Raw genomic sequence first — 23045 nt, forward strand, 5'->3', positions numbered from 1 at the left:
GGCTATACTATTTTAAAAACAATTAAAAAGCTGAGTATAGCCGTCCAGCTGTACTATTTTTACATGTAAAAAAGAAGGAGCCCAGTCATTAGGCGCCACATGTCAAGACAACTCTACTTTTTAAAAAAAATAGAAAACACAGAGTATAGCCGCGCGGCTGTACTCATTTTTATTCAAAAAGCGCCCTCCAGCGATTAGACGCCACGTGTCACTATACCATTTAAAAATAAAAAATAAATAATCGTAGTATCGCCGCACGGCTATACTATTCTAAAAGGTCCATCTATACTATTTGATATATAAATTAAAAAAATAAAAGAGGACCCTCCAAGTTTCATTAGTTTGTACTTTGTATATATAAATTTGCTAGTTTCAACATATCCAAAGTATATATTAATAAGCCACTATATAATATTTTAGTATAACTTTTATAACATATATTATTGGTATTCAATAATATATGAGAATTATTTGTATAATACGTGAACTTTGTGTGAATTATTGACATTTCTGTAAAAAAAATATGGGTATTAAGCATTAGAAATGCGTATGTACATGTACAATACGACTATTGTACGTTTGCTTTTTAAAAAATAGTAGACACGTATAGAATACGAATGTATTATTGAAAAATACATACGTACATATATACTTATATATATAAAAGACTATAAGATATTAATTAAATTAAAGAAGTTGGGGAAAAAACAAAAGTAATGAAACTAATTTTATATTTTTGTAAACAAAATTTAAAAAAAATAGCACAAACACTTCTCCCGACGAAATTTCGTCGGCATAGGTCTATGCCGGCAAATATTCGTCCGATTAGATTTCTCCCGACAAAAAAACCTCTGCCTACGAAATATTCGTCGGGAGAGGTCTTTCGAAAAAATATATATATAAACTTAGGATGTTTAGATTAATTAATTTTTTAAAAATTTATTTTTAGTAATTAAATAATATATTTGACTGATTTGATTAGTTGAATTAGTAATTATATTTTAATTATAATTTATTTGGTGAATAATTAGTATTAAATATGTTAATTAACTTCATGAATTATATTACTTAATAAATAGTAATTCAATTTTTCTTTTTCTTTTTTCCCTTTAATTTTCACTAAGTAAATAATAACTAAAACATGATTACTAATCAAAGAGAAATACATATTATGCTACTTAAAGGGTTTGTAAAATAGTATAGCCGCGGGGCTATACTATTTTAAAAACAATTAAAAAGCTGAGTATAGCCGCGCGGCTATACTATTTTAAAAACAATTAAAAAGCTGAGTATAGCCGCGCGGCTATACTATTTTTACATGTAAAAAAGAAGGAGCCCAGTCATTAGGCGCCACATGTCAAGACAACTCTACTTTTTTAAAAAAATAGAAAACACAGAGTATAGCCGCGCGGCTGTACTCATTTTTATTCAAAAAGCGCCCTCCAGCGATTAGACGCCACGTGTCACTATACCATTTAAAAATAAAAAATAAATAATCGTAGTATCGCCGCACGGCTATACTATTCTAAAAGGTCCATATATACTATTTGATATATAAATTAAAAAAATAAAAGAGGACCCTCCAAGTTTCATTAGTTTGTACTTTGTAGATATAAATTTGCTAGTTTCAACATATCCAAAGTATATATTAATAAGCCACTATATAATATTTTAGTATAACTTTTATAACATATATTATTGGTATTCAATAATATATGAGAATTATTTGTATAATACGTGAACTTTGTGTGAATTATTGACATTTTTGTAAAAAAATATGGGTATTAAGCATTAGAAATGCGTATGTACATGTACAATACGACTATTGTACGTTTGCTTTTTAAAAAATAGTAGACACGTATAGAATACGAATGTATTATTGAAAAATACATACGTACATATATACTTATATATATAAAAGACTATAAGATATTAATTAAATTAAAGAAGTTGGGGAAAAAACAAAAGTAATGAAACTAATTTTATATTTTTGTAAACAAAATTAAAAAAAAATAGCACAAACACTTCTCCCGACGAAATTTCGTCGGCATAGATCTATGCCGGCAAATATTCGTCGGATTAGATTTCTCCCGACAAAAAAACCTCTGCCGACGAAATATTCGTCGGGAGAGGTCTTTTTAAAAAATATATATATATATATATAAACTTAGGATGTTTAGATTAATTAATTTTTTTAAATTTTATTTTTAGTAATTAAATAATATATTTGACTGATTTGATTAGTTAAATTAGTAATTATATTTTAATTATAATTTATTTGGTGAATAATTAGTATTAAATATGTTAATTAACTTCATGAATTATATTACTTAATAAATAGTAATTCAATTTTTCTTTTTCTTTTTTCCCTTTAATTTTCACTAAGTAAATAATAACTAAAACATGATTACTAATCAAAGAGAAATACATATTATGCTACTTAAAGGGTTTGTAAAATAGTATAGCCGCGCGGCTGTACTATTTTAAAAACAATTAAAAAGCTGAGTATAGCCGCGCGGCTATACTATTTTAAAAACAATTAAAAAGCTGAGTATAGCCGTCCAGCTCTACTATTTTTACATGTAAAAAAGAAGGAGCGCAGTCATTAGGCGCCACATGTCAAGACAACCCCTACTTTTAAAAAGAAATAGAAAACACAGAGTATAGCCGCGCGGCTGTACTCATTTTTATTTTTATTTTTATTCAAAAAGCACCCTCCAGCGATTAGACGCCACGTGTCACTATACCATTTAAAAATAAATAAATAAATAATCGCAGTATAGCCGCACGGCTATACTATTCTAAAAGGTCTATCTATACTATTTGATATATAAATTAAAAAAATAAAAGAGGACCCTCCAAGTTTCATTAGTTTGTACTTTGTAGATATAAATTTGCTAGTTTCAACATATCCAAAGTATATATTAATAAGCCACTATATAATATTTTAGTATAACTTTTATAACATATATTATTGGTATTCAATAATATATGAGAATTATTTGTATAATACGTGAACTTTGTGTGAATTATTGAAATTTTTGTGAAAAAATATGGGTATTAAGCATTAGAAATGCGTATGTACATGTACAATACGACTATTGTACGTTTGCTTTTTAAAAAATAGTAGACACGTATAGAATACGAATGTATTATTGAAAAATACATACGTACATATATACTTATATATATAAAAGACTGTAAGATATTAATTAAATTAAAGAAGTTGGGGAAAAAACAAAAGTAATGAAACTAATTTTATATTTTTGTAAACAAAATTTAAAAAAAATAGCACAAACACTTCTCCCGACGAAATTTCGTCGGCATAGGTCTATGCCGGCAAATATTCGTCGGATTAGATTTCTCCCGACAAAAAAACCTCTGCCTACGAAATATTCGTCGGGAGAGGTCTTTCGAAAAAATATATATATAAACTTAGGATGTTTAGATTAATTAATTTTTTAAAAATTTATTTTTAGTAATTAAATAATATATTTGACTGATTTGATTAGTTGAATTAGTAATTATATTTTAATTATAATTTATTTGGTGAATAATTAGTATTAAATATGTTAATTAACTTCATGAATTATATTACTTAATAAATAGTAATTCAATTTTTCTTTTTCTTTTTTCCCTTTAATTTTCACTAAGTAAATAATAACTAAAACATGATTACTAATCAAAGAGAAATACATATTATGCTACTTAAAGGGTTTGTAAAATAGTATAGCCGCGGGGCTATACTATTTTAAAAACAATTAAAAAGCTGAGTATAGCCGCGCGGCTATACTATTTTAAAAACAATTAAAAAGCTGAGTATAGCCGTCCAGCTGTACTATTTTTACATGTAAAAAAGACGGAGCCCAGTCATTAGGCGCCACATGTCAAGACAACTCTACTTTTTAAAAAAAATAGAAAACACAGAGTATAGCCGCGCGGCTGTACTCATTTTTATTCAAAAAGCGCCCTCCAGCGATTAGACGCCACGTGTCACTATACCATTTAAAAATAAAAAATAAATAATCGTAGTATCGCCGCACGGCTATACTATTCTAAAAGGTCCATCTATACTATTTGATATATAAATTAAAAAAATAAAAGAGGACCCTCCAAGTTTCATTAGTTTGTACTTTGTATATATAAATTTGCTAGTTTCAACATATCCAAAGTATATATTAATAAGCCACTATATAATATTTTAGTATAACTTTTATAACATATATTATTGGTATTCAATAATATATGAGAATTATTTGTATAATACGTGAACTTTGTGTGAATTATTGACATTTCTGTAAAAAAAATATGGGTATTAAGCATTAGAAATGCGTATGTACATGTACAATACGACTATTGTACGTTTGCTTTTTAAAAAATAGTAGACACGTATAGAATACGAATGTATTATTGAAAAATACATACGTACATATATACTTATATATATAAAAGACTATAAGATATTAATTAAATTAAAGAAGTTGGGGAAAAAACAAAAGTAATGAAACTAATTTTATATTTTTGTAAACAAAATTTAAAAAAAATAGCACAAACACTTCTCCCGACGAAATTTCGTCGGCATAGGTCTATGCCGGCAAATATTCGTCCGATTAGATTTCTCCCGACAAAAAAACCTCTGCCTACGAAATATTCGTCGGGAGAGGTCTTTCGAAAAAATATATATATAAACTTAGGATGTTTAGATTAATTAATTTTTTAAAAATTTATTTTTAGTAATTAAATAATATATTTGACTGATTTGATTAGTTGAATTAGTAATTATATTTTAATTATAATTTATTTGGTGAATAATTAGTATTAAATATGTTAATTAACTTCATGAATTATATTACTTAATAAATAGTAATTCAATTTTTCTTTTTCTTTTTTCCCTTTAATTTTCACTAAGTAAATAATAACTAAAACATGATTACTAATCAAAGAGAAATACATATTATGCTACTTAAAGGGTTTGTAAAATAGTATAGCCGCGGGGCTATACTATTTTAAAAACAATTAAAAAGCTGAGTATAGCCGCGCGGCTATACTATTTTAAAAACAATTAAAAAGCTGAGTATAGCCGTCCAGCTGTACTATTTTTACATGTAAAAAAGAAGGAGCCCAGTCATTAGGCGCCACATGTCAAGACAACTCTACTTTTTAAAAAAAATAGAAAACACAGAGTATAGCCGCGCGGCTGTACTCATTTTTATTCAAAAAGCGCCCTCCAGCGATTAGACGCCACGTGTCACTATACCATTTAAAAATAAAAAATAAATAATCGTAGTATCGCCGCACGGCTATACTATTCTAAAAGGTCCATCTATACTATTTGATATATAAATTAAAAAAATAAAAGAGGACCCTCCAAGTTTCATTAGTTTGTACTTTGTATATATAAATTTGCTAGTTTCAACATATCCAAAGTATATATTAATAAGCCACTATATAATATTTTAGTATAACTTTTATAACATATATTATTGGTATTCAATAATATATGAGAATTATTTGTATAATACGTGAACTTTGTGTGAATTATTGACATTTCTGTAAAAAAAATATGGGTATTAAGCATTAGAAATGCGTATGTACATGTACAATACGACTATTGTACGTTTGCTTTTTAAAAAATAGTAGACACGTATAGAATACGAATGTATTATTGAAAAATACATACGTACATATATACTTATATATATAAAAGACTATAAGATATTAATTAAATTAAAGAAGTTGGGGAAAAAACAAAAGTAATGAAACTAATTTTATATTTTTGTAAACAAAATTTAAAAAAAATAGCACAAACACTTCTCCCGACGAAATTTCGTCGGCATAGGTCTATGCCGGCAAATATTCGTCCGATTAGATTTCTCCCGACAAAAAAACCTCTGCCTACGAAATATTCGTCGGGAGAGGTCTTTCGAAAAAATATATATATAAACTTAGGATGTTTAGATTAATTAATTTTTTAAAAATTTATTTTTAGTAATTAAATAATATATTTGACTGATTTGATTAGTTGAATTAGTAATTATATTTTAATTATAATTTATTTGGTGAATAATTAGTATTAAATATGTTAATTAACTTCATGAATTATATTACTTAATAAATAGTAATTCAATTTTTCTTTTTCTTTTTTCCCTTTAATTTTCACTAAGTAAATAATAACTAAAACATGATTACTAATCAAAGAGAAATACATATTATGCTACTTAAAGGGTTTGTAAAATAGTATAGCCGCGGGGCTATACTATTTTAAAAACAATTAAAAAGCTGAGTATAGCCGCGCGGCTATACTATTTTAAAAACAATTAAAAAGCTGAGTATAGCCGTCCAGCTGTACTATTTTTACATGTAAAAAAGAAGGAGCCCAGTCATTAGGCGCCACATGTCAAGACAACTCTACTTTTTTAAAAAAATAGAAAACACAGAGTATAGCCGCGCGGCTGTACTCATTTTTATTCAAAAAGCGCCCTCCAGCGATTAGACGCCACGTGTCACTATACCATTTAAAAATAAAAAATAAATAATCGTAGTATCGCCGCACGGCTATACTATTCTAAAAGGTCCATATATACTATTTGATATATAAATTAAAAAAATAAAAGAGGACCCTCCAAGTTTCATTAGTTTGTACTTTGTAGATATAAATTTGCTAGTTTCAACATATCCAAAGTATATATTAATAAGCCACTATATAATATTTTAGTATAACTTTTATAACATATATTATTGGTATTCAATAATATATGAGAATTATTTGTATAATACGTGAACTTTGTGTGAATTATTGACATTTTTGTAAAAAAATATGGGTATTAAGCATTAGAAATGCGTATGTACATGTACAATACGACTATTGTACGTTTGCTTTTTAAAAAATAGTAGACACGTATAGAATACGAATGTATTATTGAAAAATACATACGTACATATATACTTATATATATAAAAGACTATAAGATATTAATTAAATTAAAGAAGTTGGGGAAAAAACAAAAGTAATGAAACTAATTTTATATTTTTGTAAACAAAATTAAAAAAAAATAGCACAAACACTTCTCCCGACGAAATTTCGTCGGCATAGATCTATGCCGGCAAATATTCGTCGGATTAGATTTCTCCCGACAAAAAAACCTCTGCCGACGAAATATTCGTCGGGAGAGGTCTTTTTAAAAAATATATATATATATATAAACTTAGGATGTTTAGATTAATTAATTTTTTTAAATTTTATTTTTAGTAATTAAATAATATATTTGACTGATTTGATTAGTTAAATTAGTAATTATATTTTAATTATAATTTATTTGGTGAATAATTAGTATTAAATATGTTAATTAACTTCATGAATTATATTACTTAATAAATAGTAATTCAATTTTTCTTTTTCTTTTTTCCCTTTAATTTTCACTAAGTAAATAATAACTAAAACATGATTACTAATCAAAGAGAAATACATATTATGCTACTTAAAGGGTTTGTAAAATAGTATAGCCGCGCGGCTGTACTATTTTAAAAACAATTAAAAAGCTGAGTATAGCCGCGCGGCTATACTATTTTAAAAACAATTAAAAAGCTGAGTATAGCCGTCCAGCTCTACTATTTTTACATGTAAAAAAGAAGGAGCGCAGTCATTAGGCGCCACATGTCAAGACAACCCCTACTTTTAAAAAGAAATAGAAAACACAGAGTATAGCCGCGCGGCTGTACTCATTTTTATTTTTATTTTTATTCAAAAAGCACCCTCCAGCGATTAGACGCCACGTGTCACTATACCATTTAAAAATAAATAAATAAATAATCGCAGTATAGCCGCACGGCTATACTATTCTAAAAGGTCTATCTATACTATTTGATATATAAATTAAAAAAATAAAAGAGGACCCTCCAAGTTTCATTAGTTTGTACTTTGTAGATATAAATTTGCTAGTTTCAACATATCCAAAGTATATATTAATAAGCCACTATATAATATTTTAGTATAACTTTTATAACATATATTATTGGTATTCAATAATATATGAGAATTATTTGTATAATACGTGAACTTTGTGTGAATTATTGAAATTTTTGTGAAAAAATATGGGTATTAAGCATTAGAAATGCGTATGTACATGTACAATACGACTATTGTACGTTTGCTTTTAAAAAAATAGTAGACACGTATAGAATACGAATGTATTATTGAAAAATACATACGTACATATATACTTATATATATAAAAGACTATAAGATATTAATTAAATTAAAGAAGTTGGGGAAAAAACAAAAGTAATGAAACTAATTTTATATTTTTGTAAACAAAATTTAAAAAAAATAGCACAAACACTTCTCCCGACGAAATTTCGTCGGCATAGGTCTATGCCGGCAAATATTCGTCGGATTAGATTTCTCCCGACAAAAAAACCTCTGCCTACGAAATATTCGTCGGGAGAGGTCTTTCGAAAAAATATATATATAAACTTAGGATGTTTAGATTAATTAATTTTTTAAAAATTTATTTTTAGTAATTAAATAATATATTTGACTGATTTGATTAGTTGAATTAGTAATTATATTTTAATTATAATTTATTTGGTGAATAATTAGTATTAAATATGTTAATTAACTTCATGAATTATATTACTTAATAAATAGTAATTCAATTTTTCTTTTTCTTTTTTCCCTTTAATTTTCACTAAGTAAATAATAACTAAAACATGATTACTAATCAAAGAGAAATACATATTATGCTACTTAAAGGGTTTGTAAAATAGTATAGCCGCGGGGCTATACTATTTTAAAAACAATTAAAAAGCTGAGTATAGCCGCGCGGCTATACTATTTTAAAAACAATTAAAAAGCTGAGTATAGCCGTCCAGCTGTACTATTTTTACATGTAAAAAAGAAGGAGCCCAGTCATTAGGCGCCACATGTCAAGACAACTCTACTTTTTAAAAAAAATAGAAAACACAGAGTATAGCCGCGCGGCTGTACTCATTTTTATTTTTATTTTTATTCAAAAAGAGAAAAGAAACTTTGAGAGCTGAGAGAGAGAGAGCGAAGAGGGAGCTGAGAGAGAGAGCGAAGAGAGAGTTGAGAGAGAAAAGAAAAAAGTGATAAAAAGTGTTCAGTAGGCAATAAGACAGTATTTATAGATAGTATTTGATAAATGATTATAAGGTGGGTAGTTTTTGGTTATTTATTATTTGATTCTTGTGGATGAATTTCCGAATTTACCCTCATTTTTGACAGAAAATTTAACAGACTTGACGGAAGGACTGCTGGTGCAACGAAACACAGAGTTGAGTGACCCCGGCAACTAATAATTGAATTTATGGACCAAAGTGTAACTACGGGTATAGTTGAGGGACCATTGCTGCGAATAACCCGTTACACTTTATTCGCAGCAATGGTCCCTCAACTATACCCGTAGTTACACTTTGGTCCATCAATTCAATTATTAGTTGCGGGGGTCACTCAACTCTGTGTTCCGTTGCACCAGTAGTCCTTCCGTCAAGTCTGTTAGTTTTTTCCGTTTAAAATGATGACGTGGCAAGCATCTGTGAGAATCTCATAGATTCGTGAGGGGCAAATCTGACTTTTCAGTTAGCCTTCTTCACCTTAGCAGCCTCCAACCCTGCCATCGTAACCTCCAATCTCCCCCACCTTAGCCGCCTCCAAGCCTTCAGACCCAGCTCAGTCGTTCAAGGGCTGGTCTGCAGTTTTCGTGTTGTGCTCATTCTGCAGTTTTCAATTTGGGGGTTTGTTTCACTCCCGACACCTGACAAATTCTCCACCGTCAGATTCCATCTCAACAAGCACAAATCCAAACCCATTGGTGTAGAACAATGGCGAAACCCACAAAGCTCAACTCCATCGTCGACCTCCAGATGCAATCTTAACAGCCAAGCCACCAGGTTCGGCAGAAAAGACCCAAGAAGAGCTCTTGCTCTTCCGCTTCTTATAGTCCCAGCAGAAAAACAAATCACAAAAGAAAGGCCCACAATAAAAAAGAAATGAAGGGATTGAAATGGGAATTTAGGTGGAAATCAAAAGACCCAAAACCAGACATAGAGAATCATCAATTACGAGGCATGAAACAATCATCAATTAACCAAGTTCATTCCAAGAAAGGGTAAACAAACCTTTTTGATTGAGTGCTTGAGATTGATTTGCAAGAAACAAAAGAGAAAAGAAACTTTGAGAGCTGAGAGAGAGAGAGCGAAGAGGGAGCTGAGAGAGAGAGCGAAGAGAGAGTTGAGAGAGAAAAGAAAAAAGTGATAAAAAGTGTTCAGTAGGCAATAAGACAGTATTTATAGATAGTATTTGATAAATGATTATAAGGTGGGTAGTTTTTGGTTATTTATTATTTGATTCTTGTGGATGAATTTCCGAATTTACCCTCATTTTTGACAGAAAATTTAACAGACTTGACGGAAGGACTGCTGGTGCAACGAAACACAGAGTTGAGTGACCCCGGCAACTAATAATTGAATTTATGGACCAAAGTGTAACTACGGGTATAGTTGAGGGACCATTGCTGCGAATAACCCTAAAAAAAAATTGAAAACACAGAGTATAGCCGCGCGGCTGTACTCATTTTTATTTTTATTTTTATTTAAAAAGCACCCTCCAGCGATTAGACGCCACGTGTCACTATACCATTTTTGAAAAAAAAATAATAATCGTAGTATAGCCGCACGGCTATACTATTCCAAAAGGTCCATCTATACTATTTGATATATAAATTAAAAAAATAAAAGAGGACCCTCCAAGTTTCATTAGTTTGTACTTTGTAGATATAAATTTGCTAGTTTCAACATATCCAAAGTATATATTAATAAGCCACTGTATAATATTTTAGTATAACTTTTATAACATATATTATTGGTACTCAATAATATATGAGAATTATTTGTATAATACGTGAACTTTGTGTGAATTATTGAAATTTTTGTAAAAGAATATGGGTATTAAGCATTAGAAATGCGTATGTACATGTACAATACGACTATTGTACGTTTGCTTTTTAAAAAATAGTAGACATGTATAGAATACGAATGTATTATTGAAAAATACATACGTACATATATACTTATATATATAAAAGACTATAAGATATTAATTAAATTAAAGAAGTTGGGGAAAAAACAAAAGTAATGAAACTAATTTTATATTTTTGTAAACAAAATTAAAAAAAATAGCACAAACACTTCTCCCGACGAAATTTCGTCGGCATAGGTCTATGCCGGCAAATATTCGTCGGATTAGATTTCTCCCGACAAAAAAACCTCTGCCGACGAAATATTCGTCGGGAGTGGTCTTTAAAAAAAAAAAATATATATATATATATATATATATATATATAAACTTAGGATGTTTAGGTTAATTAATTTTTTTAAATTTTATTTTTAGTAATTAAATAATATATTTGACTGATTTGATTAGTTAAATTAGTAATTATATTTTAATTATTATTTATTTAGTGAATAATTAGTATTAAATATGTTAATTAACTTCATGAATTATATTACTTAATAAATAGTAATTCAATATTTCTTTTTCTTTTTTTCCTTTAATATTCAGTAAGTAAATAATAACTAAAACATGATTACTAATCAAAGTAATTAAAAAAGAGAAATACATATTATGCTACTTAAAGGGTTTGTAAAATAGTATAGCCGCGCGGCTATACGTTTTAAAAAAAAAATTAAAAAGCTGAGTATAGCCGTGCGGCGGTATTATTTTTACATGTAAAAAAAGAGGAGCCCAATCATTAGGCGCCACATTTCAAGACAACTCTACTTTCTAAAAAAAAATGAAAACTCGGCGGTACTCTTTTTTGTTTTTTTTTAAAAAAGGGACTAAAAAAAGGACCCTCCAGCGATTAGACGCCACTTGTAACTATACCGTTAAAAAAAAAAAAAAAAAAATCGTAGTTTAGCCGTATAGCCGAAAGCAGTATAGCCGATCGGCTAGACTTATTTTGAAGCGGTTTCTTTTATAAAAAAATATAAATAGTATAGCCGCCCGGCTAGACTCTTTTTTTTTTCATGAAAAAATAGAGTTGGGTGGTTTCAAGAAACTGTGAAGGGTGTCAATAAAATTTCCCAGTCCAAATTGGGCTATGTTGACTTAAAAGTAAATTCTACCTTGGGCTCGTAGGCTCGCTTAAAAACGGTGGGCTCATCCAAACCCAGGAAGCCTAGTCACAGTCGGTTTTGACCTTTTTAGTGGATAAGATCAAAATAAAACGAATCCACTCCAATCAGAATTTTCCAGGTAGAAAGTACACATCACCGCAAAAACAAGAAAATGACTTCTGAATTCAATCCCACCGCAAAAACTTCCACACACATTCAATCTCACCCATCAGATTCCTTCCCAATCAATTTCAGCCGTCAGTTCTGATTCCGCACAGCTTTTACCTTTTATAGCCACAAACAGTGATTCCCTTTCCCTCTCCTCCCTTTTGTTTCCGGAATCCAAAATATATTCAAATTCAGTTCAATCCACAAAACTTCCCACCCAAGAGAAGAGAACACAAAAGGCCTACCTATATATAACTGTGAAGCATCAGATATTTTTGTGTCTGTCTTCCAAATAGAAAATTCCATTGTAAGAAGATGTCTGCAACAGGAGGTGGTGGTGATGGTCAGGGGGAAGAGAAGAAACCAGGGGATCAGTCAGCCCACATTAACCTCAAAGTCAAGGGTCAGGTATATATTATGTTACATGTTCACAATGTTTTGCACGTTCATGTTTTTTTATAATTTTTTTGGCGATTGTTATGTTTTCTTGAGAGATTTGGGTTTCTGCTTTGGTACCAGTATGGTTACTGAGAAAATTTGGGAAAGTTGGGGTGGCACTGAGAGTGATTTTTTGTTACTGTTCTACCTATGCTTATGAGCAATTTATTATGTTATGAAAAACATGGTCGTCTGCTTCAATTCTCTACCTACTTCCAATCATGTTTTTTTGTGATTGTTAATGTTTTTTGAGATTGATTCTGGTTGGTTTCAAATGGGATTTGGGTTTTTGCGTTGATACCTGTTTGGTTACTGAGAAAGCTTGAGAAACTTGGGGTGGCACTGAGAGTAATTTTTTGTTTGCATTCTCTACTTCTAATCATGTTTTTTGAGATTGATTCTGGTTGGTTTGAATGAGACCAGTTTAATTACTGAGAAGCAGAGTCTTCTATTTGCATCCCCTGTTTCCAGTTATTTGAATTATTGTTCAATGGTTTACTTTGTTGTTCTTCATTCCTTATTTTATTTACAAAGCGAAACTTATTTTTATTAGAAAAAGTTCAATCCTTAACAACCATTCTAGTTTTGAGAATAAGTTTATAATTGTTTTTTGTTGAATTATAGGATGGCAATGAGGTTTTCTTCAGAATCAAGCAAAGCACCCAGTTGAAGAAGCTCATGACTGCTTACTGTGATCGGCAGTCTGTCGACATGAACTCGATTGCCTTCTTGTTTGACGGCCGTAGGCTCCGGGCAGAGCAGACTCCAGAGGAGGTTAGATTTTGAGTTATTCTCAAATTTGATCAATGTATATTTGGCTATTTGAATTGAATTTGCATCTCACATTTTTTCTGTTGGTGTTGGTAGCTGGAGATGGAAGATGGTGATGAGATTGATGCAATGCTGCACCAAACTGGAGGGTGGGCGTGAAATCTTCTTCCTTGTTTTTTTTAAACTGCAAATTGGGTAAATCTAATACTTTGTTCTTACTAGGGAACATTCAATCTATATTTAAAAGAAAATGTATGTGAATTTGAGGTTTCTTTGTGTATTTCCGACTTTGTATTTGGCTAATGGGAACCTCTCACAACCCGAAAAATAATAGGGTTGAGTATTGAAATAAATATTGGGGTTAAGATTGAATTTCATGACACACATGTAAAACATTCTGAGAAGCCTGAGAAGTATTGTATATCATGACTCAAAAACATGATATTCTAAGAAGTATATGTTCCTAAAGTACTGAAAGCAGTTGTTGCTTTGAGAAGCCATGTGAAACATGTAACAGTGTAGACGGCAAAAACACAGAGTTTTGACAGTCCAATAATAAGCATATATCCCGAGCAACGTATCTAATCCTTTTGCATATCCTAAGAGCATGGATGAAAAGCTAAACTGAGATCTGAGTAAAGGGTGGCTGAACGAACTCAAGCCGGTAACTGGAGCCTTTTGTTGTTTTTCCAGCTGCAAATCATATGATTATTTAATATAAATGAGGAAAGGCTCAGATAAATACAAATAATCACCAAAAATTGAATGCATATTATCAATAGGAATATATACCTGTGGAAATAATAGTAGAAGAAGTCACCATATAGCAGTGTTTGAACAATCCCGGAAATCCATGCTGCAAAAACCAAAGAACAAAGAACATAAGCATAAAGTTTCAGGTTGAAAGCAATAGTCCATCAAGTCAAACTAGAAAGGGCAATGTTGTGCCAAAAAGATGGTGATCCTCTTTGGTTTCAAAAGAAGCCAGGCTGCTAAACTAGAGTAAGGTGCAAGCTAACTGTGGCAACCTAACAATCATGCATGCAAGCCTACTACTGCCTCAGGGACTGAATTTACTCCATGCAGGATCAGAAGTGTAATATGAGGTATGGGATCTCAGAACATGTTAAGGCTTACGCTCAACATATTAGATAGAGTTCTCAAACTTCACCACTTTCAAACAAGGAAGAAATTAAAAACACTAACAAAAAGTTAAGTTCATATTTTGATGGTTCATTATAACCTTTAGAAGAAACAAGAAATCTCTGTGGTGCCATGCTTATGTGATATGTTACATTTCATATACTGCCTGCATTCGATGTAACATCAAGAGCAGTATGTGTGCATTCGATACATCCATCACAACATCTCTACTTATCTCTATAAAATAATGGTAACAGAAAAAATGCGAGCGAATGCACACAGGACACACACACACACACACACACACACACACACACACACACACAGGGCATAGATACAATGAGAGAGAGATAGAGACTAGAGAGGGAGAATCGTACGTATCCAATGGATATAGTGTGGTTCAGTGAAGTAACGGTAAATCCAGTTGAGAATGTATAACGCTCGGTATGCTCTGCAAAAATTGTTGAGCACATCAACACAAACACCAAAGAAGGGTATTTTTTTTTGAAAGAGCACCAAATAAGTATATCATCAGGCACAACTAGCATAGATAAACATCTTGGAGGTAACAAGTTGAACGAGATATTTTTTTCAAATGACACTGTTCTAGAGGATACTTCTAGCCAAATGATTATGAAAACAACAAAAAGGAAACAGCATTTAACTTAGGAAAAGTATTTACCTAAGAAGGAGCTATCAACTATCATGGCTATGCATTAACTATTAGGAAACTAAAAAACTAACAATTTGATATGGTATGGCAAATCACAAAGTTGTTTAGAAAAATATACCCAAGAAGAAATACATATTGCCCAGTCAAGTTGTCAATGTTTCTCGTTCTCTGTAACAGCACAAGCTGAGGAAGTATAGCAACGGCTTCTAAATACAATGAAAATGTCCACATGACCTGACCCATATCATTACAGAGCATATAAGAAAGATAAAATAAGAGAGAAGAAGGTGCAGCTATCTTTCTGGCAGAAGTTCTCTAAACAGCAACTAAAAGATATGCAAACGAACCTCCTTGAAGGTGAACTTCTCATTGATTATTAGGGCCAAGAATATGCATGGCAGCACAATAAAAACATAGCGGAAGGTGTCTTGGTCCTTATCATAGGACCTGCGAACAATCTTGTGCTGCCTGATGTACCAAACAATCGAAAATGAGCTCCCCAAGAATATCAACTTCATGATGGTATTATATAGAGAAATAAAATCAGTGAAAATGTCCAAGTAGCGGGTAGCGAAAACAACGGCATAGAGTTCTTGAGTCTTCAAAGAAATACCTGCATACAAAGAAACACGTTAAAAAACCAATGTTGGTACTAGCAAGATGCAACAGCAAACCAATCCCCTATAACCCCAAATATTAAATGGTAAGAAAGATTTCAACTTTAGCCCTCTAAATTATAAAAAAAGGAGGCTTTTAGGGCAAAATTAGTAAACTAACACAACATTTTGGCCTTTTTCCACTGTCAGCTGGATTATAAGTTAGAGCTCAGAACCCAATATTATTTTCAGCAAAATTCAACTGAAAATGATTCATTCTAGCTATCTATGCCACCAAATAAAATGTTAGACAGAGTTTCACATATGATCAAATTGAATTGCAACTTCAAATCTTCATTGGGTTTCATTCAACACAGAATATGAATGCAAGTATGCACGAACATTCATTGCTTGATAAGTATGTCAACTAGAAACAAACATACAGAGAAAACAAGAAAAAGAAGAAGACGGGATTGTCGTACCGGCACAAGATTTGATTGTGTGGATCTTGAGGAGCAAGACGAGGACGCTGGCCAGGTGGGTCATGTCACCCGCTAACCTGAATATATTCATTTTGTTGGATCCGAATGGTTGTTTGTGTTTGGATCTCCTGGGAATATATGAAAGAAATTAAATGGCTTACTAGTTGCTTCTCTGCCAATCAAAGAGCCGAAAGGCACAGAAAGCCAGCAACTGGTTTAATTCCTCTGCAGTTTTTACTGTTTCTGTGCTCAGTGACGAAATATGTCACGGAGTAGATCTTGGTTTGCAGTGTTCTTCTGCTTCAGTCGTAAGTTGGGCCTCTTGTGCTTTCTAGTCCTTTTGGAGCCCTTGTATCTAATGGGCCTTTGGGCCTTGGTTCGCAAGGGAAGTTTAGAATTCTTTTGCATGTGATATGCATGTGCACTAAAATTTACCCAAAAAACCAATGAATTGCATGATCCTTTTTTTATATTTACAAATAGATATTTTAAACTAATTTAATGTACGGGAAGGTGGATCAAACTCGAGTGCAAAGAGGTGAACACACTACTTTAATGAATTTCATGACTTTGGATCAAGTAAACATTAAAAATCAAGGCTAATTGACAAGGACAAAAAAGTGTAAAGGAACATGTCATTGTATTTGACATGTTATAATGAAAGAATAATTCTCAAGACACCCAAATAATCCAAAAAGTTACATGAATAAAATTTAGGGAAGTTTTGATGACTCTAAATACTATTAAGGATGAAACCATCATGTTCAATGCATGCAATATCAATAATATAAAGGACATATAGACAACGTTTCAAAATTTAAAGAAATTATAATGGACCCAACATACACATCATTTTGTATGCCTTCTATTTATTCGTTTTTCTTTGTATTCCAGCACAAATAGTGGATCCAACCGTCGGATTATTCTTCATTAAATAATCTGACGGTTGAATTCATTATTATTATTATTATTTTTAAATATATTGACCAACGAAGACAAACGCATGAACTAAACTAGCCAAATAGGAAATACATCATTCAAATTGACGAATTAAGTAAAACACAATCTATTTTAGAAATATCCTCCGGTTCGATTCTCCATATTTTTTATCGTGAATAAAAAAGAAACTTAATAATTCATCTTTATTATTTTGTATTTATTCGTCTTTACATTTTTCATTTATATTTAAATTTCATATCCATGGACAAGATATCAGCCCAATTCAAATGAAACTAAATTATGCGAGCCCAACATGATCCGGACCCAAGTAAATACCTCCTATGCTTACAACCTCGATAGGATGATCATCACACTCAAAAATTTTATCGTCAACAAAGACACGAGAAATAACAAACTAATAAAACTACATACTCATTATAGTAGGAAATCAAGAAGGATATATCAAAAAAGGCGAGCTTTGATCCAATAATCTCAATGACTCTATAAATATATGGTCACCAATATCAAACATAAAAACCAACCTTTATCAAATTTTGAATATCAAATCTAATGGTGAATTTTTAGGTGACAAATTTTTGGTCAAAACAAAGACCAAAATATAGTCAATTGGACCACCGCAAAAAAAAAACCTAAATTAGTATTTATTGAGGCTAATCCCACTAATCCCACGAGTAACGGACTTGGCGGGTCCACATAGAGTAAAAGCGTGCTCTGTGATATTTCCATGTCTATATATGAAACTTCCTTATAGAAGAGAGAGAGAGAAACACAGAGAGAGAGGGGGTCGGCCGCTTTTTACTTCGTCTCTTCACAGACAGAAAGCACGCATCTCAAGCAGCAGAGTGAAAAATGCAATATATATAGTGAGTAAATCGGTCTCTCTGTAACGGCTACTTTTGGTGAGAAGTGAGAAGTTTGTCTGTGAGAGAGAGCAAGAGACTTTGGTCATTTGACGAGGAAGGACGGTTGGGTTGGTGGTTGCTTCATAAATGGATTACAATAATAACAAGTAAATACCCCTCTCTCTGTCTTTTTGGCTACTGGGTTCGTTTGGAAATCGATGTTTTTGTGATAAGTTTGCTTCTTTATGTGTTTTTTGGGGTTGTTGAGGCAATGTAGACTGGGATTTTGCTCCTTCTTTTTTATTTAGTTATTTGCATTTTCCTTTTTGATTTGGGGGATCGAATGCTGGTTCTGCAAATTGGGTTTGCTTCAATTTTGACATAGGTTTTTAGTTATTTAGAGATGATTATGATTCATCTGGAACTTTAAGGCTGAAATGAGGATGATGTGGGCTCTCTGATTCACTTGGTGGGTCATGGTTTTGTGCTTTTTATTTGCTTAATTTTTTTTTGGTACTGTGTTAAAGTAAAATGCCCCAATATAGATTATGATATCCTTCTATTCTAGCTGTATTTATCCTTCCAGATCTTGATTACAGAAGCATACATTTATTGATATGTGTTTAGCATCTAGGATTGGATCAGATGTTCCTTTCCTACTCTTCTTTTTCTTTTTCTTTTTTCTTTGGGACAAAACACATTTGGTTTGCTTTACTTGTAGGTGCTGCCGCTTACTGTTTGGTTACATTTCCATTTGGCAGCTTTGTTGATTACGTTGATCTTCTACTCACTGATTTGTTTCTTTCTACCTCTATAGAATCAACCAGCACACACAGAAAAAATTAGAAATAAAAAACAAGAATAGATTCACAATGTATATTAAACATTAACTAATTGTATTACATTAGTAGTTTTGGAACCTAAGATCGTGCACATTGTGTAAACTTTGCACTGTGGCTCATACTTGAGATGGGGGTAGTTTTGTGGTTTTCCTTTCAGTTGTTTCAAGCATGGGAGTTCTTACTTCTGACCTCATTTTACTTTCTTTCCTACTGTGTGAAATGATGATAGTGAGCACTGGGATTGGCAAAGGAATCATCATAGTACCCCAAAGAACTCCAATTATGGTGCGCCTCGCCACAGTTCGTAATTTGCTAATAAATTGTTATTACTAGAATGGAGTTAGTGATTTCTTGCTTGGTTCATTTTGAGCAGACATGCCTGAATACCTGTGGAACGGAGTGCCTCAGAATGAAGAAGATCTTTCGTACATGCTTGATGATGAAACAACACCAGTTAAGGCTTGTGGGGATTTGGCCTATCATGTTAACCATAGAGGTTGGGTTTCCTTGTTATTCTCCTCCTCAATGTTCTTTGAGATTTGCTTGCTTTTCTTGTATGTGCACAGAACACTGCCCTTTATGTTTGCAGTTTTAATATCAAAGAAGTGGATTTCAGATAATAGGACCAAGGAACCAGAAGAACCAAGGGAGTCTTTTTCACAAGTAAAGAGGCGACGGATGCTACAATTTGACACTCAAGCTACTGATCCTTCCCTCTCATGTGACGAGTTGTCATCTTCATTCCTGAAATCAAATGTCTGTTCTGAGTATCTCTTTTCTTGTCTAAATTATAACATATGTAAGGCATGTTGTATTGTTCATTGGCTGCGTGCCAAACTACTCTTGAACTTGTCATCTGGATCAGTTAGTGCATATTTTCCTCTATCCCAATGCTACTACTGTATTGCGATAGTGATATGGTTGTTCATTAGAAAAAGGACTGTTGCATCATATCTGCCATTCATTTGTGGTACATATGTCAAATTGGTGTGCTACATATGTTATTTCTTATGCCAGACTGGAGTACCAATGTTGATGGGACTACAGTTTCTCTGGTAGTCTAGGTATGGGTTGTACTTTGATAAGGGACTTTCAAGTTGTATGCCTTGGAAGTCAAAAGTAGGAACTTGAGTTCCTTGGAGACAAGATTTCAGTACATAAACAGCATATTTCATGTTCCATGGATTTTTCTTGGACTTATTTTTCTGCTCTATATTTAGGAGAGGGCTGATTCAATTGAAGAGGCGTTATCTGAAGCATCACAATGGGTATCGGGGTTTTCAGGTTTGTCTCTTCTAGAATATGTTTTGCCATATTTACTTGAACATTCATTCCCAGGGGTTTTCTGATGACAATATTATTTGTGTTAGAAAATGCGTCTGCATCTGGCTATGAGTGCCTTGAGCAGTCACCTGATGAGTGGATTGCCGAATGCTTCAATGATACCGAGATGCATTTCAGCCCTGATGATTTGTATGCCTCTGGAAGCTCTATATGTATCTTTTAAAATTCAATCAGTCGTTTACAATAATATGATTGCTTTATTATTTCATACTCAGGAATTTCTCTGGGGCTTCTGATGTTCAAATTGACATTGCAAGTACGTTACATTGGTTCTTCTCATGAAATTTGTATTTTTGCATTTGTTTCCCTTTTATCCTTACCCTTCAATTAAGTGTATAAGTCAATTTTCTGTTACAGAGTTATGTGACGTCCGACCTGAGCATGAAGCAAATGTGATTCAACAGCGAGTCACCCGAACACCTCGAAATGTTGTTTTTAAAGGTACTTCCATGTTCTTGACTTATCTTCCTATATTGAATATGTACTCAAACAATCAGCTCCCCAACCTCTCTCAAAGTTGTCCCACGACTATATGGCAACTTCTTGTTGAGGTAACTCAAATACAATAAAGAAGCCATGGATAATGTTAAAAGTCAAGAGATATTAAAGATGCTCTCTCTCCCTCTTTCTCTCTCTAACCAAATTTTATACCTGCTACTAATTCTTCTTCTGCTTATGGTAAATCAAAAGGTAATCTCTCACATTCTGCTAGGGAAGAAATGATAAAAATGATAAACCCTATAGGCAGACACCACAAATTCCATCCCCAAAAACCGTATTTTGATTGCACCTCAACTATATCAATTATACTTGAACTGTTAGATAATCTCTCTCTCTCTCTCTCCATACCAAAAAAGAAGAAGGATTCTTCTGCTGTATGTAATCTAGAGGTTATATTGTACTCAGGTACACCAGGATTCCTTGCCTGGATCATTATAAATTATGCTATGAAATTATTGAAATAAAAACTTAGTACTCGAGGCTCTCTGTTTCTGTGCATAGGTAGGAAGTCTTACATTCGGACTCCCACTAAGTTAGCTACTTCTGTGGCATATCCATTTGCCTTCATTAAACCCTCTGGGGCTCATGGAGATGTAACTCTGAAGGACATAAACCAGCGGATCCGCACTCCACCGCCTTCAAAATCAAAGCAAAAATATGAAGACCCTGCTGCTTACCCCACTTCGGCCTTTTCAGGGAAGCCTGTCGTTGGAAAAACTAAAATTCGCACTGAAGGTGGGAAAGGCAGCATCACAATAATGAGAACCAAAGGCTAAGAGTTAGTAGATAAGTGTTACTTGAAACTTCCCATTTTGCGGCCCTTCTGCTTTGCCCGCTATTTTTCGGGATGAATTTTTCCTGTAATATTCTAGGGCAGTCAGGTACAGAAGTTAATCTTTATTTCTTCTTTTGGAGTTGTTTTCGGAAATCATAAATCACAGTGAAGTGTTTATGTGTCCGAGTTAATATTCTAGGTGTCATATAGTAGCAGTTCTATACATTGTATGACTGAGAATCTCAAAGTCTACTAGGTACTCTTGTATTTTGGTTTCTCAAAAACCTTGGTAATGCTTTCAGGAATTCCATGATATGCAAAACTTGTGTATTTGAATCTTATGTCTGAAAGGTGTATTTAAGATGAAATGTAAAATGCAGACTTTATCTCGTTTTGCTTGTGTTAGAGTTATCATTTCTTCTGAGCCTTTCTTTTTTGTTTGAACATATAACTAGACTAACTTCATAGCCCTTGCCTTAAACACTTGCTTTTTAGCCAGGGCTTCTCTCATGGATGGGATTTTGTAAGATTATATTTAATTATGTATAAAACTTTCAAGTTGATACAGAATACAATGTGCTTGTGAGACCTAGAGAGAGCCTACTGTGACCTTGCATCCAAACATTGTTCCTTGGGAATGAAAACAAAGTTAGAGCATGCTTGCTTGTGGCAGGCTTTAAGGGGAAGGGGAAAAGCAAACCATTGCTGAAAGTAGACATCCACACTGTATTCTGCATCAGCCTTACATGTTTCCACTTTCAATTGTATGGGTTAAAAAGTTTTATAAAGCAAAAAATTAGAAGAAAAAAGTTTAGAGTGAATTTTTTTTTAGTATAAGCAACAGTCTAAACCACAAGGAAAGGGGGAATTCTCACACACACAGTACCAAGATGTCATAAGAGCATTTCCAAGGGAGATGTCAAATACCAAACATCAAATTTAAATTTGATGGCTGATGTGGCAATTTGACATCTTACACATGACAATTGGACATCTTACACAGCTTTACACTCCACCCGATATGTCAAATTAAATTATTATTTTATTACATTTTAGTGTTGATTTATTTTTAATTAAAAAGAATAGAAAAGAAAAAATAATAAAATATTCATTTGACATCTTGCTTTTGGGATGCCAAAAATAACATCTCAATCTTCAGCCTTCATTCCACATCAGCTTTGACACATCCGTTGGAGTGTGTGAGATGTTATTACTTGCTGTTAAATGTCTATGTGGCACTTTTGACATATCGGTTGGAGATGCTCTAAGGATCCGAACCTAAAACCTTTCATTTGCAAGTCATGTTTCTTTTTCATTGGGTTAGACCCCCGTTGGCAAGTTCAGAGTGAATTAGACTGTGTTACCTTTACAAATT

General features: G+C 32.3%; 3 protein-coding genes across 5 annotated transcripts; 2 read left to right on the plus strand and 1 right to left on the minus strand.

Annotated features, from left to right (window-relative positions):
• The first annotated feature begins 12509 nt into the window (after window positions 1–12509).
• On the plus strand, window positions 12510–13889 carry LOC110770699 (small ubiquitin-related modifier 1). Its single transcript, XM_021974904.2, has 3 exons — window positions 12510–12711; window positions 13366–13515; window positions 13609–13889. Exons 1-3 carry the CDS (start codon window positions 12619–12621, stop codon window positions 13669–13671), a joined length of 306 nt encoding a protein of 101 aa, XP_021830596.1. The 5' UTR covers window positions 12510–12618; the 3' UTR covers window positions 13672–13889.
• Window positions 13856–16686, minus strand: LOC110770698 (ER lumen protein-retaining receptor). The gene is made up of 6 exons (XM_021974903.2): window positions 16407–16686; window positions 15676–15941; window positions 15447–15562; window positions 15033–15106; window positions 14305–14368; window positions 13856–14205 (listed from the first exon to the last, which is right to left on the minus strand). Exons 1-6 carry the CDS (start codon window positions 16495–16497, stop codon window positions 14169–14171), a joined length of 648 nt encoding a protein of 215 aa, XP_021830595.1. The 5' UTR covers window positions 16498–16686; the 3' UTR covers window positions 13856–14168.
• Window positions 16687–18109: 1423 nt separating this feature from the next.
• On the plus strand, window positions 18110–22059 carry XRI1 (x-ray induced transcript 1). 3 transcript variants are annotated; one of them, XM_021974859.2, is made up of 9 exons: window positions 18110–18375; window positions 19280–19335; window positions 19424–19546; window positions 19640–19806; window positions 20271–20334; window positions 20421–20523; window positions 20610–20650; window positions 20752–20835; window positions 21397–22059. In XM_021974859.2, exons 1-9 carry the CDS (start codon window positions 18356–18358, stop codon window positions 21669–21671), a joined length of 933 nt encoding a protein of 310 aa, XP_021830551.1. In that variant the 5' UTR covers window positions 18110–18355; the 3' UTR covers window positions 21672–22059. The 3 variants fall into 3 exon arrangements, with proteins under 3 accessions (XP_021830551.1, XP_021830552.1, XP_021830553.1); XM_021974860.2 differs by having other exon boundaries at window positions 18112–18375; window positions 19667–19806; XM_021974861.2 differs by lacking the exon at window positions 18110–18375 and adding an exon at window positions 18416–18677.
• Window positions 22060–23045: the final 986 nt, after the last annotated feature.

Source organism: Prunus avium, chromosome 8, assembly GCF_965620075.1.
Source record: "Prunus avium chromosome 8, drPruAviu1.hap1.1, whole genome shotgun sequence".
Taxonomy (NCBI): domain Eukaryota; kingdom Viridiplantae; phylum Streptophyta; class Magnoliopsida; order Rosales; family Rosaceae; genus Prunus; species Prunus avium.

Excerpts from the sequence above, each read along its gene's own strand:
- LOC110770699 (XM_021974904.2), top strand. The coding sequence starts at position 12,619 with ATGTCTGCAACAGGAGGTGGTGGTGATGGTCAGGGGGAAGAGAAGAAA. Across the intron at positions 12,712-13,365 it reads ACCTCAAAGTCAAGGGTCAG|GATGGCAATGAGGTTTTCTT; the intron begins GTATATATTATG and ends GTTGAATTATAG. Across the intron at positions 13,516-13,608 it reads CAGAGCAGACTCCAGAGGAG|CTGGAGATGGAAGATGGTGA; the intron begins GTTAGATTTTGA and ends TGGTGTTGGTAG.
- LOC110770698 (XM_021974903.2), bottom strand. The coding sequence starts at position 16,497 with ATGAATATATTCAGGTTAGCGGGTGACATGACCCACCTGGCCAGCGTC. Across the intron at positions 15,107-15,446 it reads CAATATGTATTTCTTCTTGG|AGCATACCGAGCGTTATACA; the intron begins GTATATTTTTCT and ends CAATTTTTGCAG. Across the intron at positions 14,206-14,304 it reads TTCTACTATTATTTCCACAG|CTGGAAAAACAACAAAAGGC; the intron begins GTATATATTCCT and ends TATGATTTGCAG.
- XRI1 (XM_021974859.2), top strand. The coding sequence starts at position 18,356 with ATGGATTACAATAATAACAA. Across the intron at positions 18,376-19,279 it reads ATGGATTACAATAATAACAA|TGAGCACTGGGATTGGCAAA; the intron begins GTAAATACCCCT and ends AAATGATGATAG. Across the intron at positions 19,547-19,639 it reads CTATCATGTTAACCATAGAG|TTTTAATATCAAAGAAGTGG; the intron begins GTTGGGTTTCCT and ends TTATGTTTGCAG.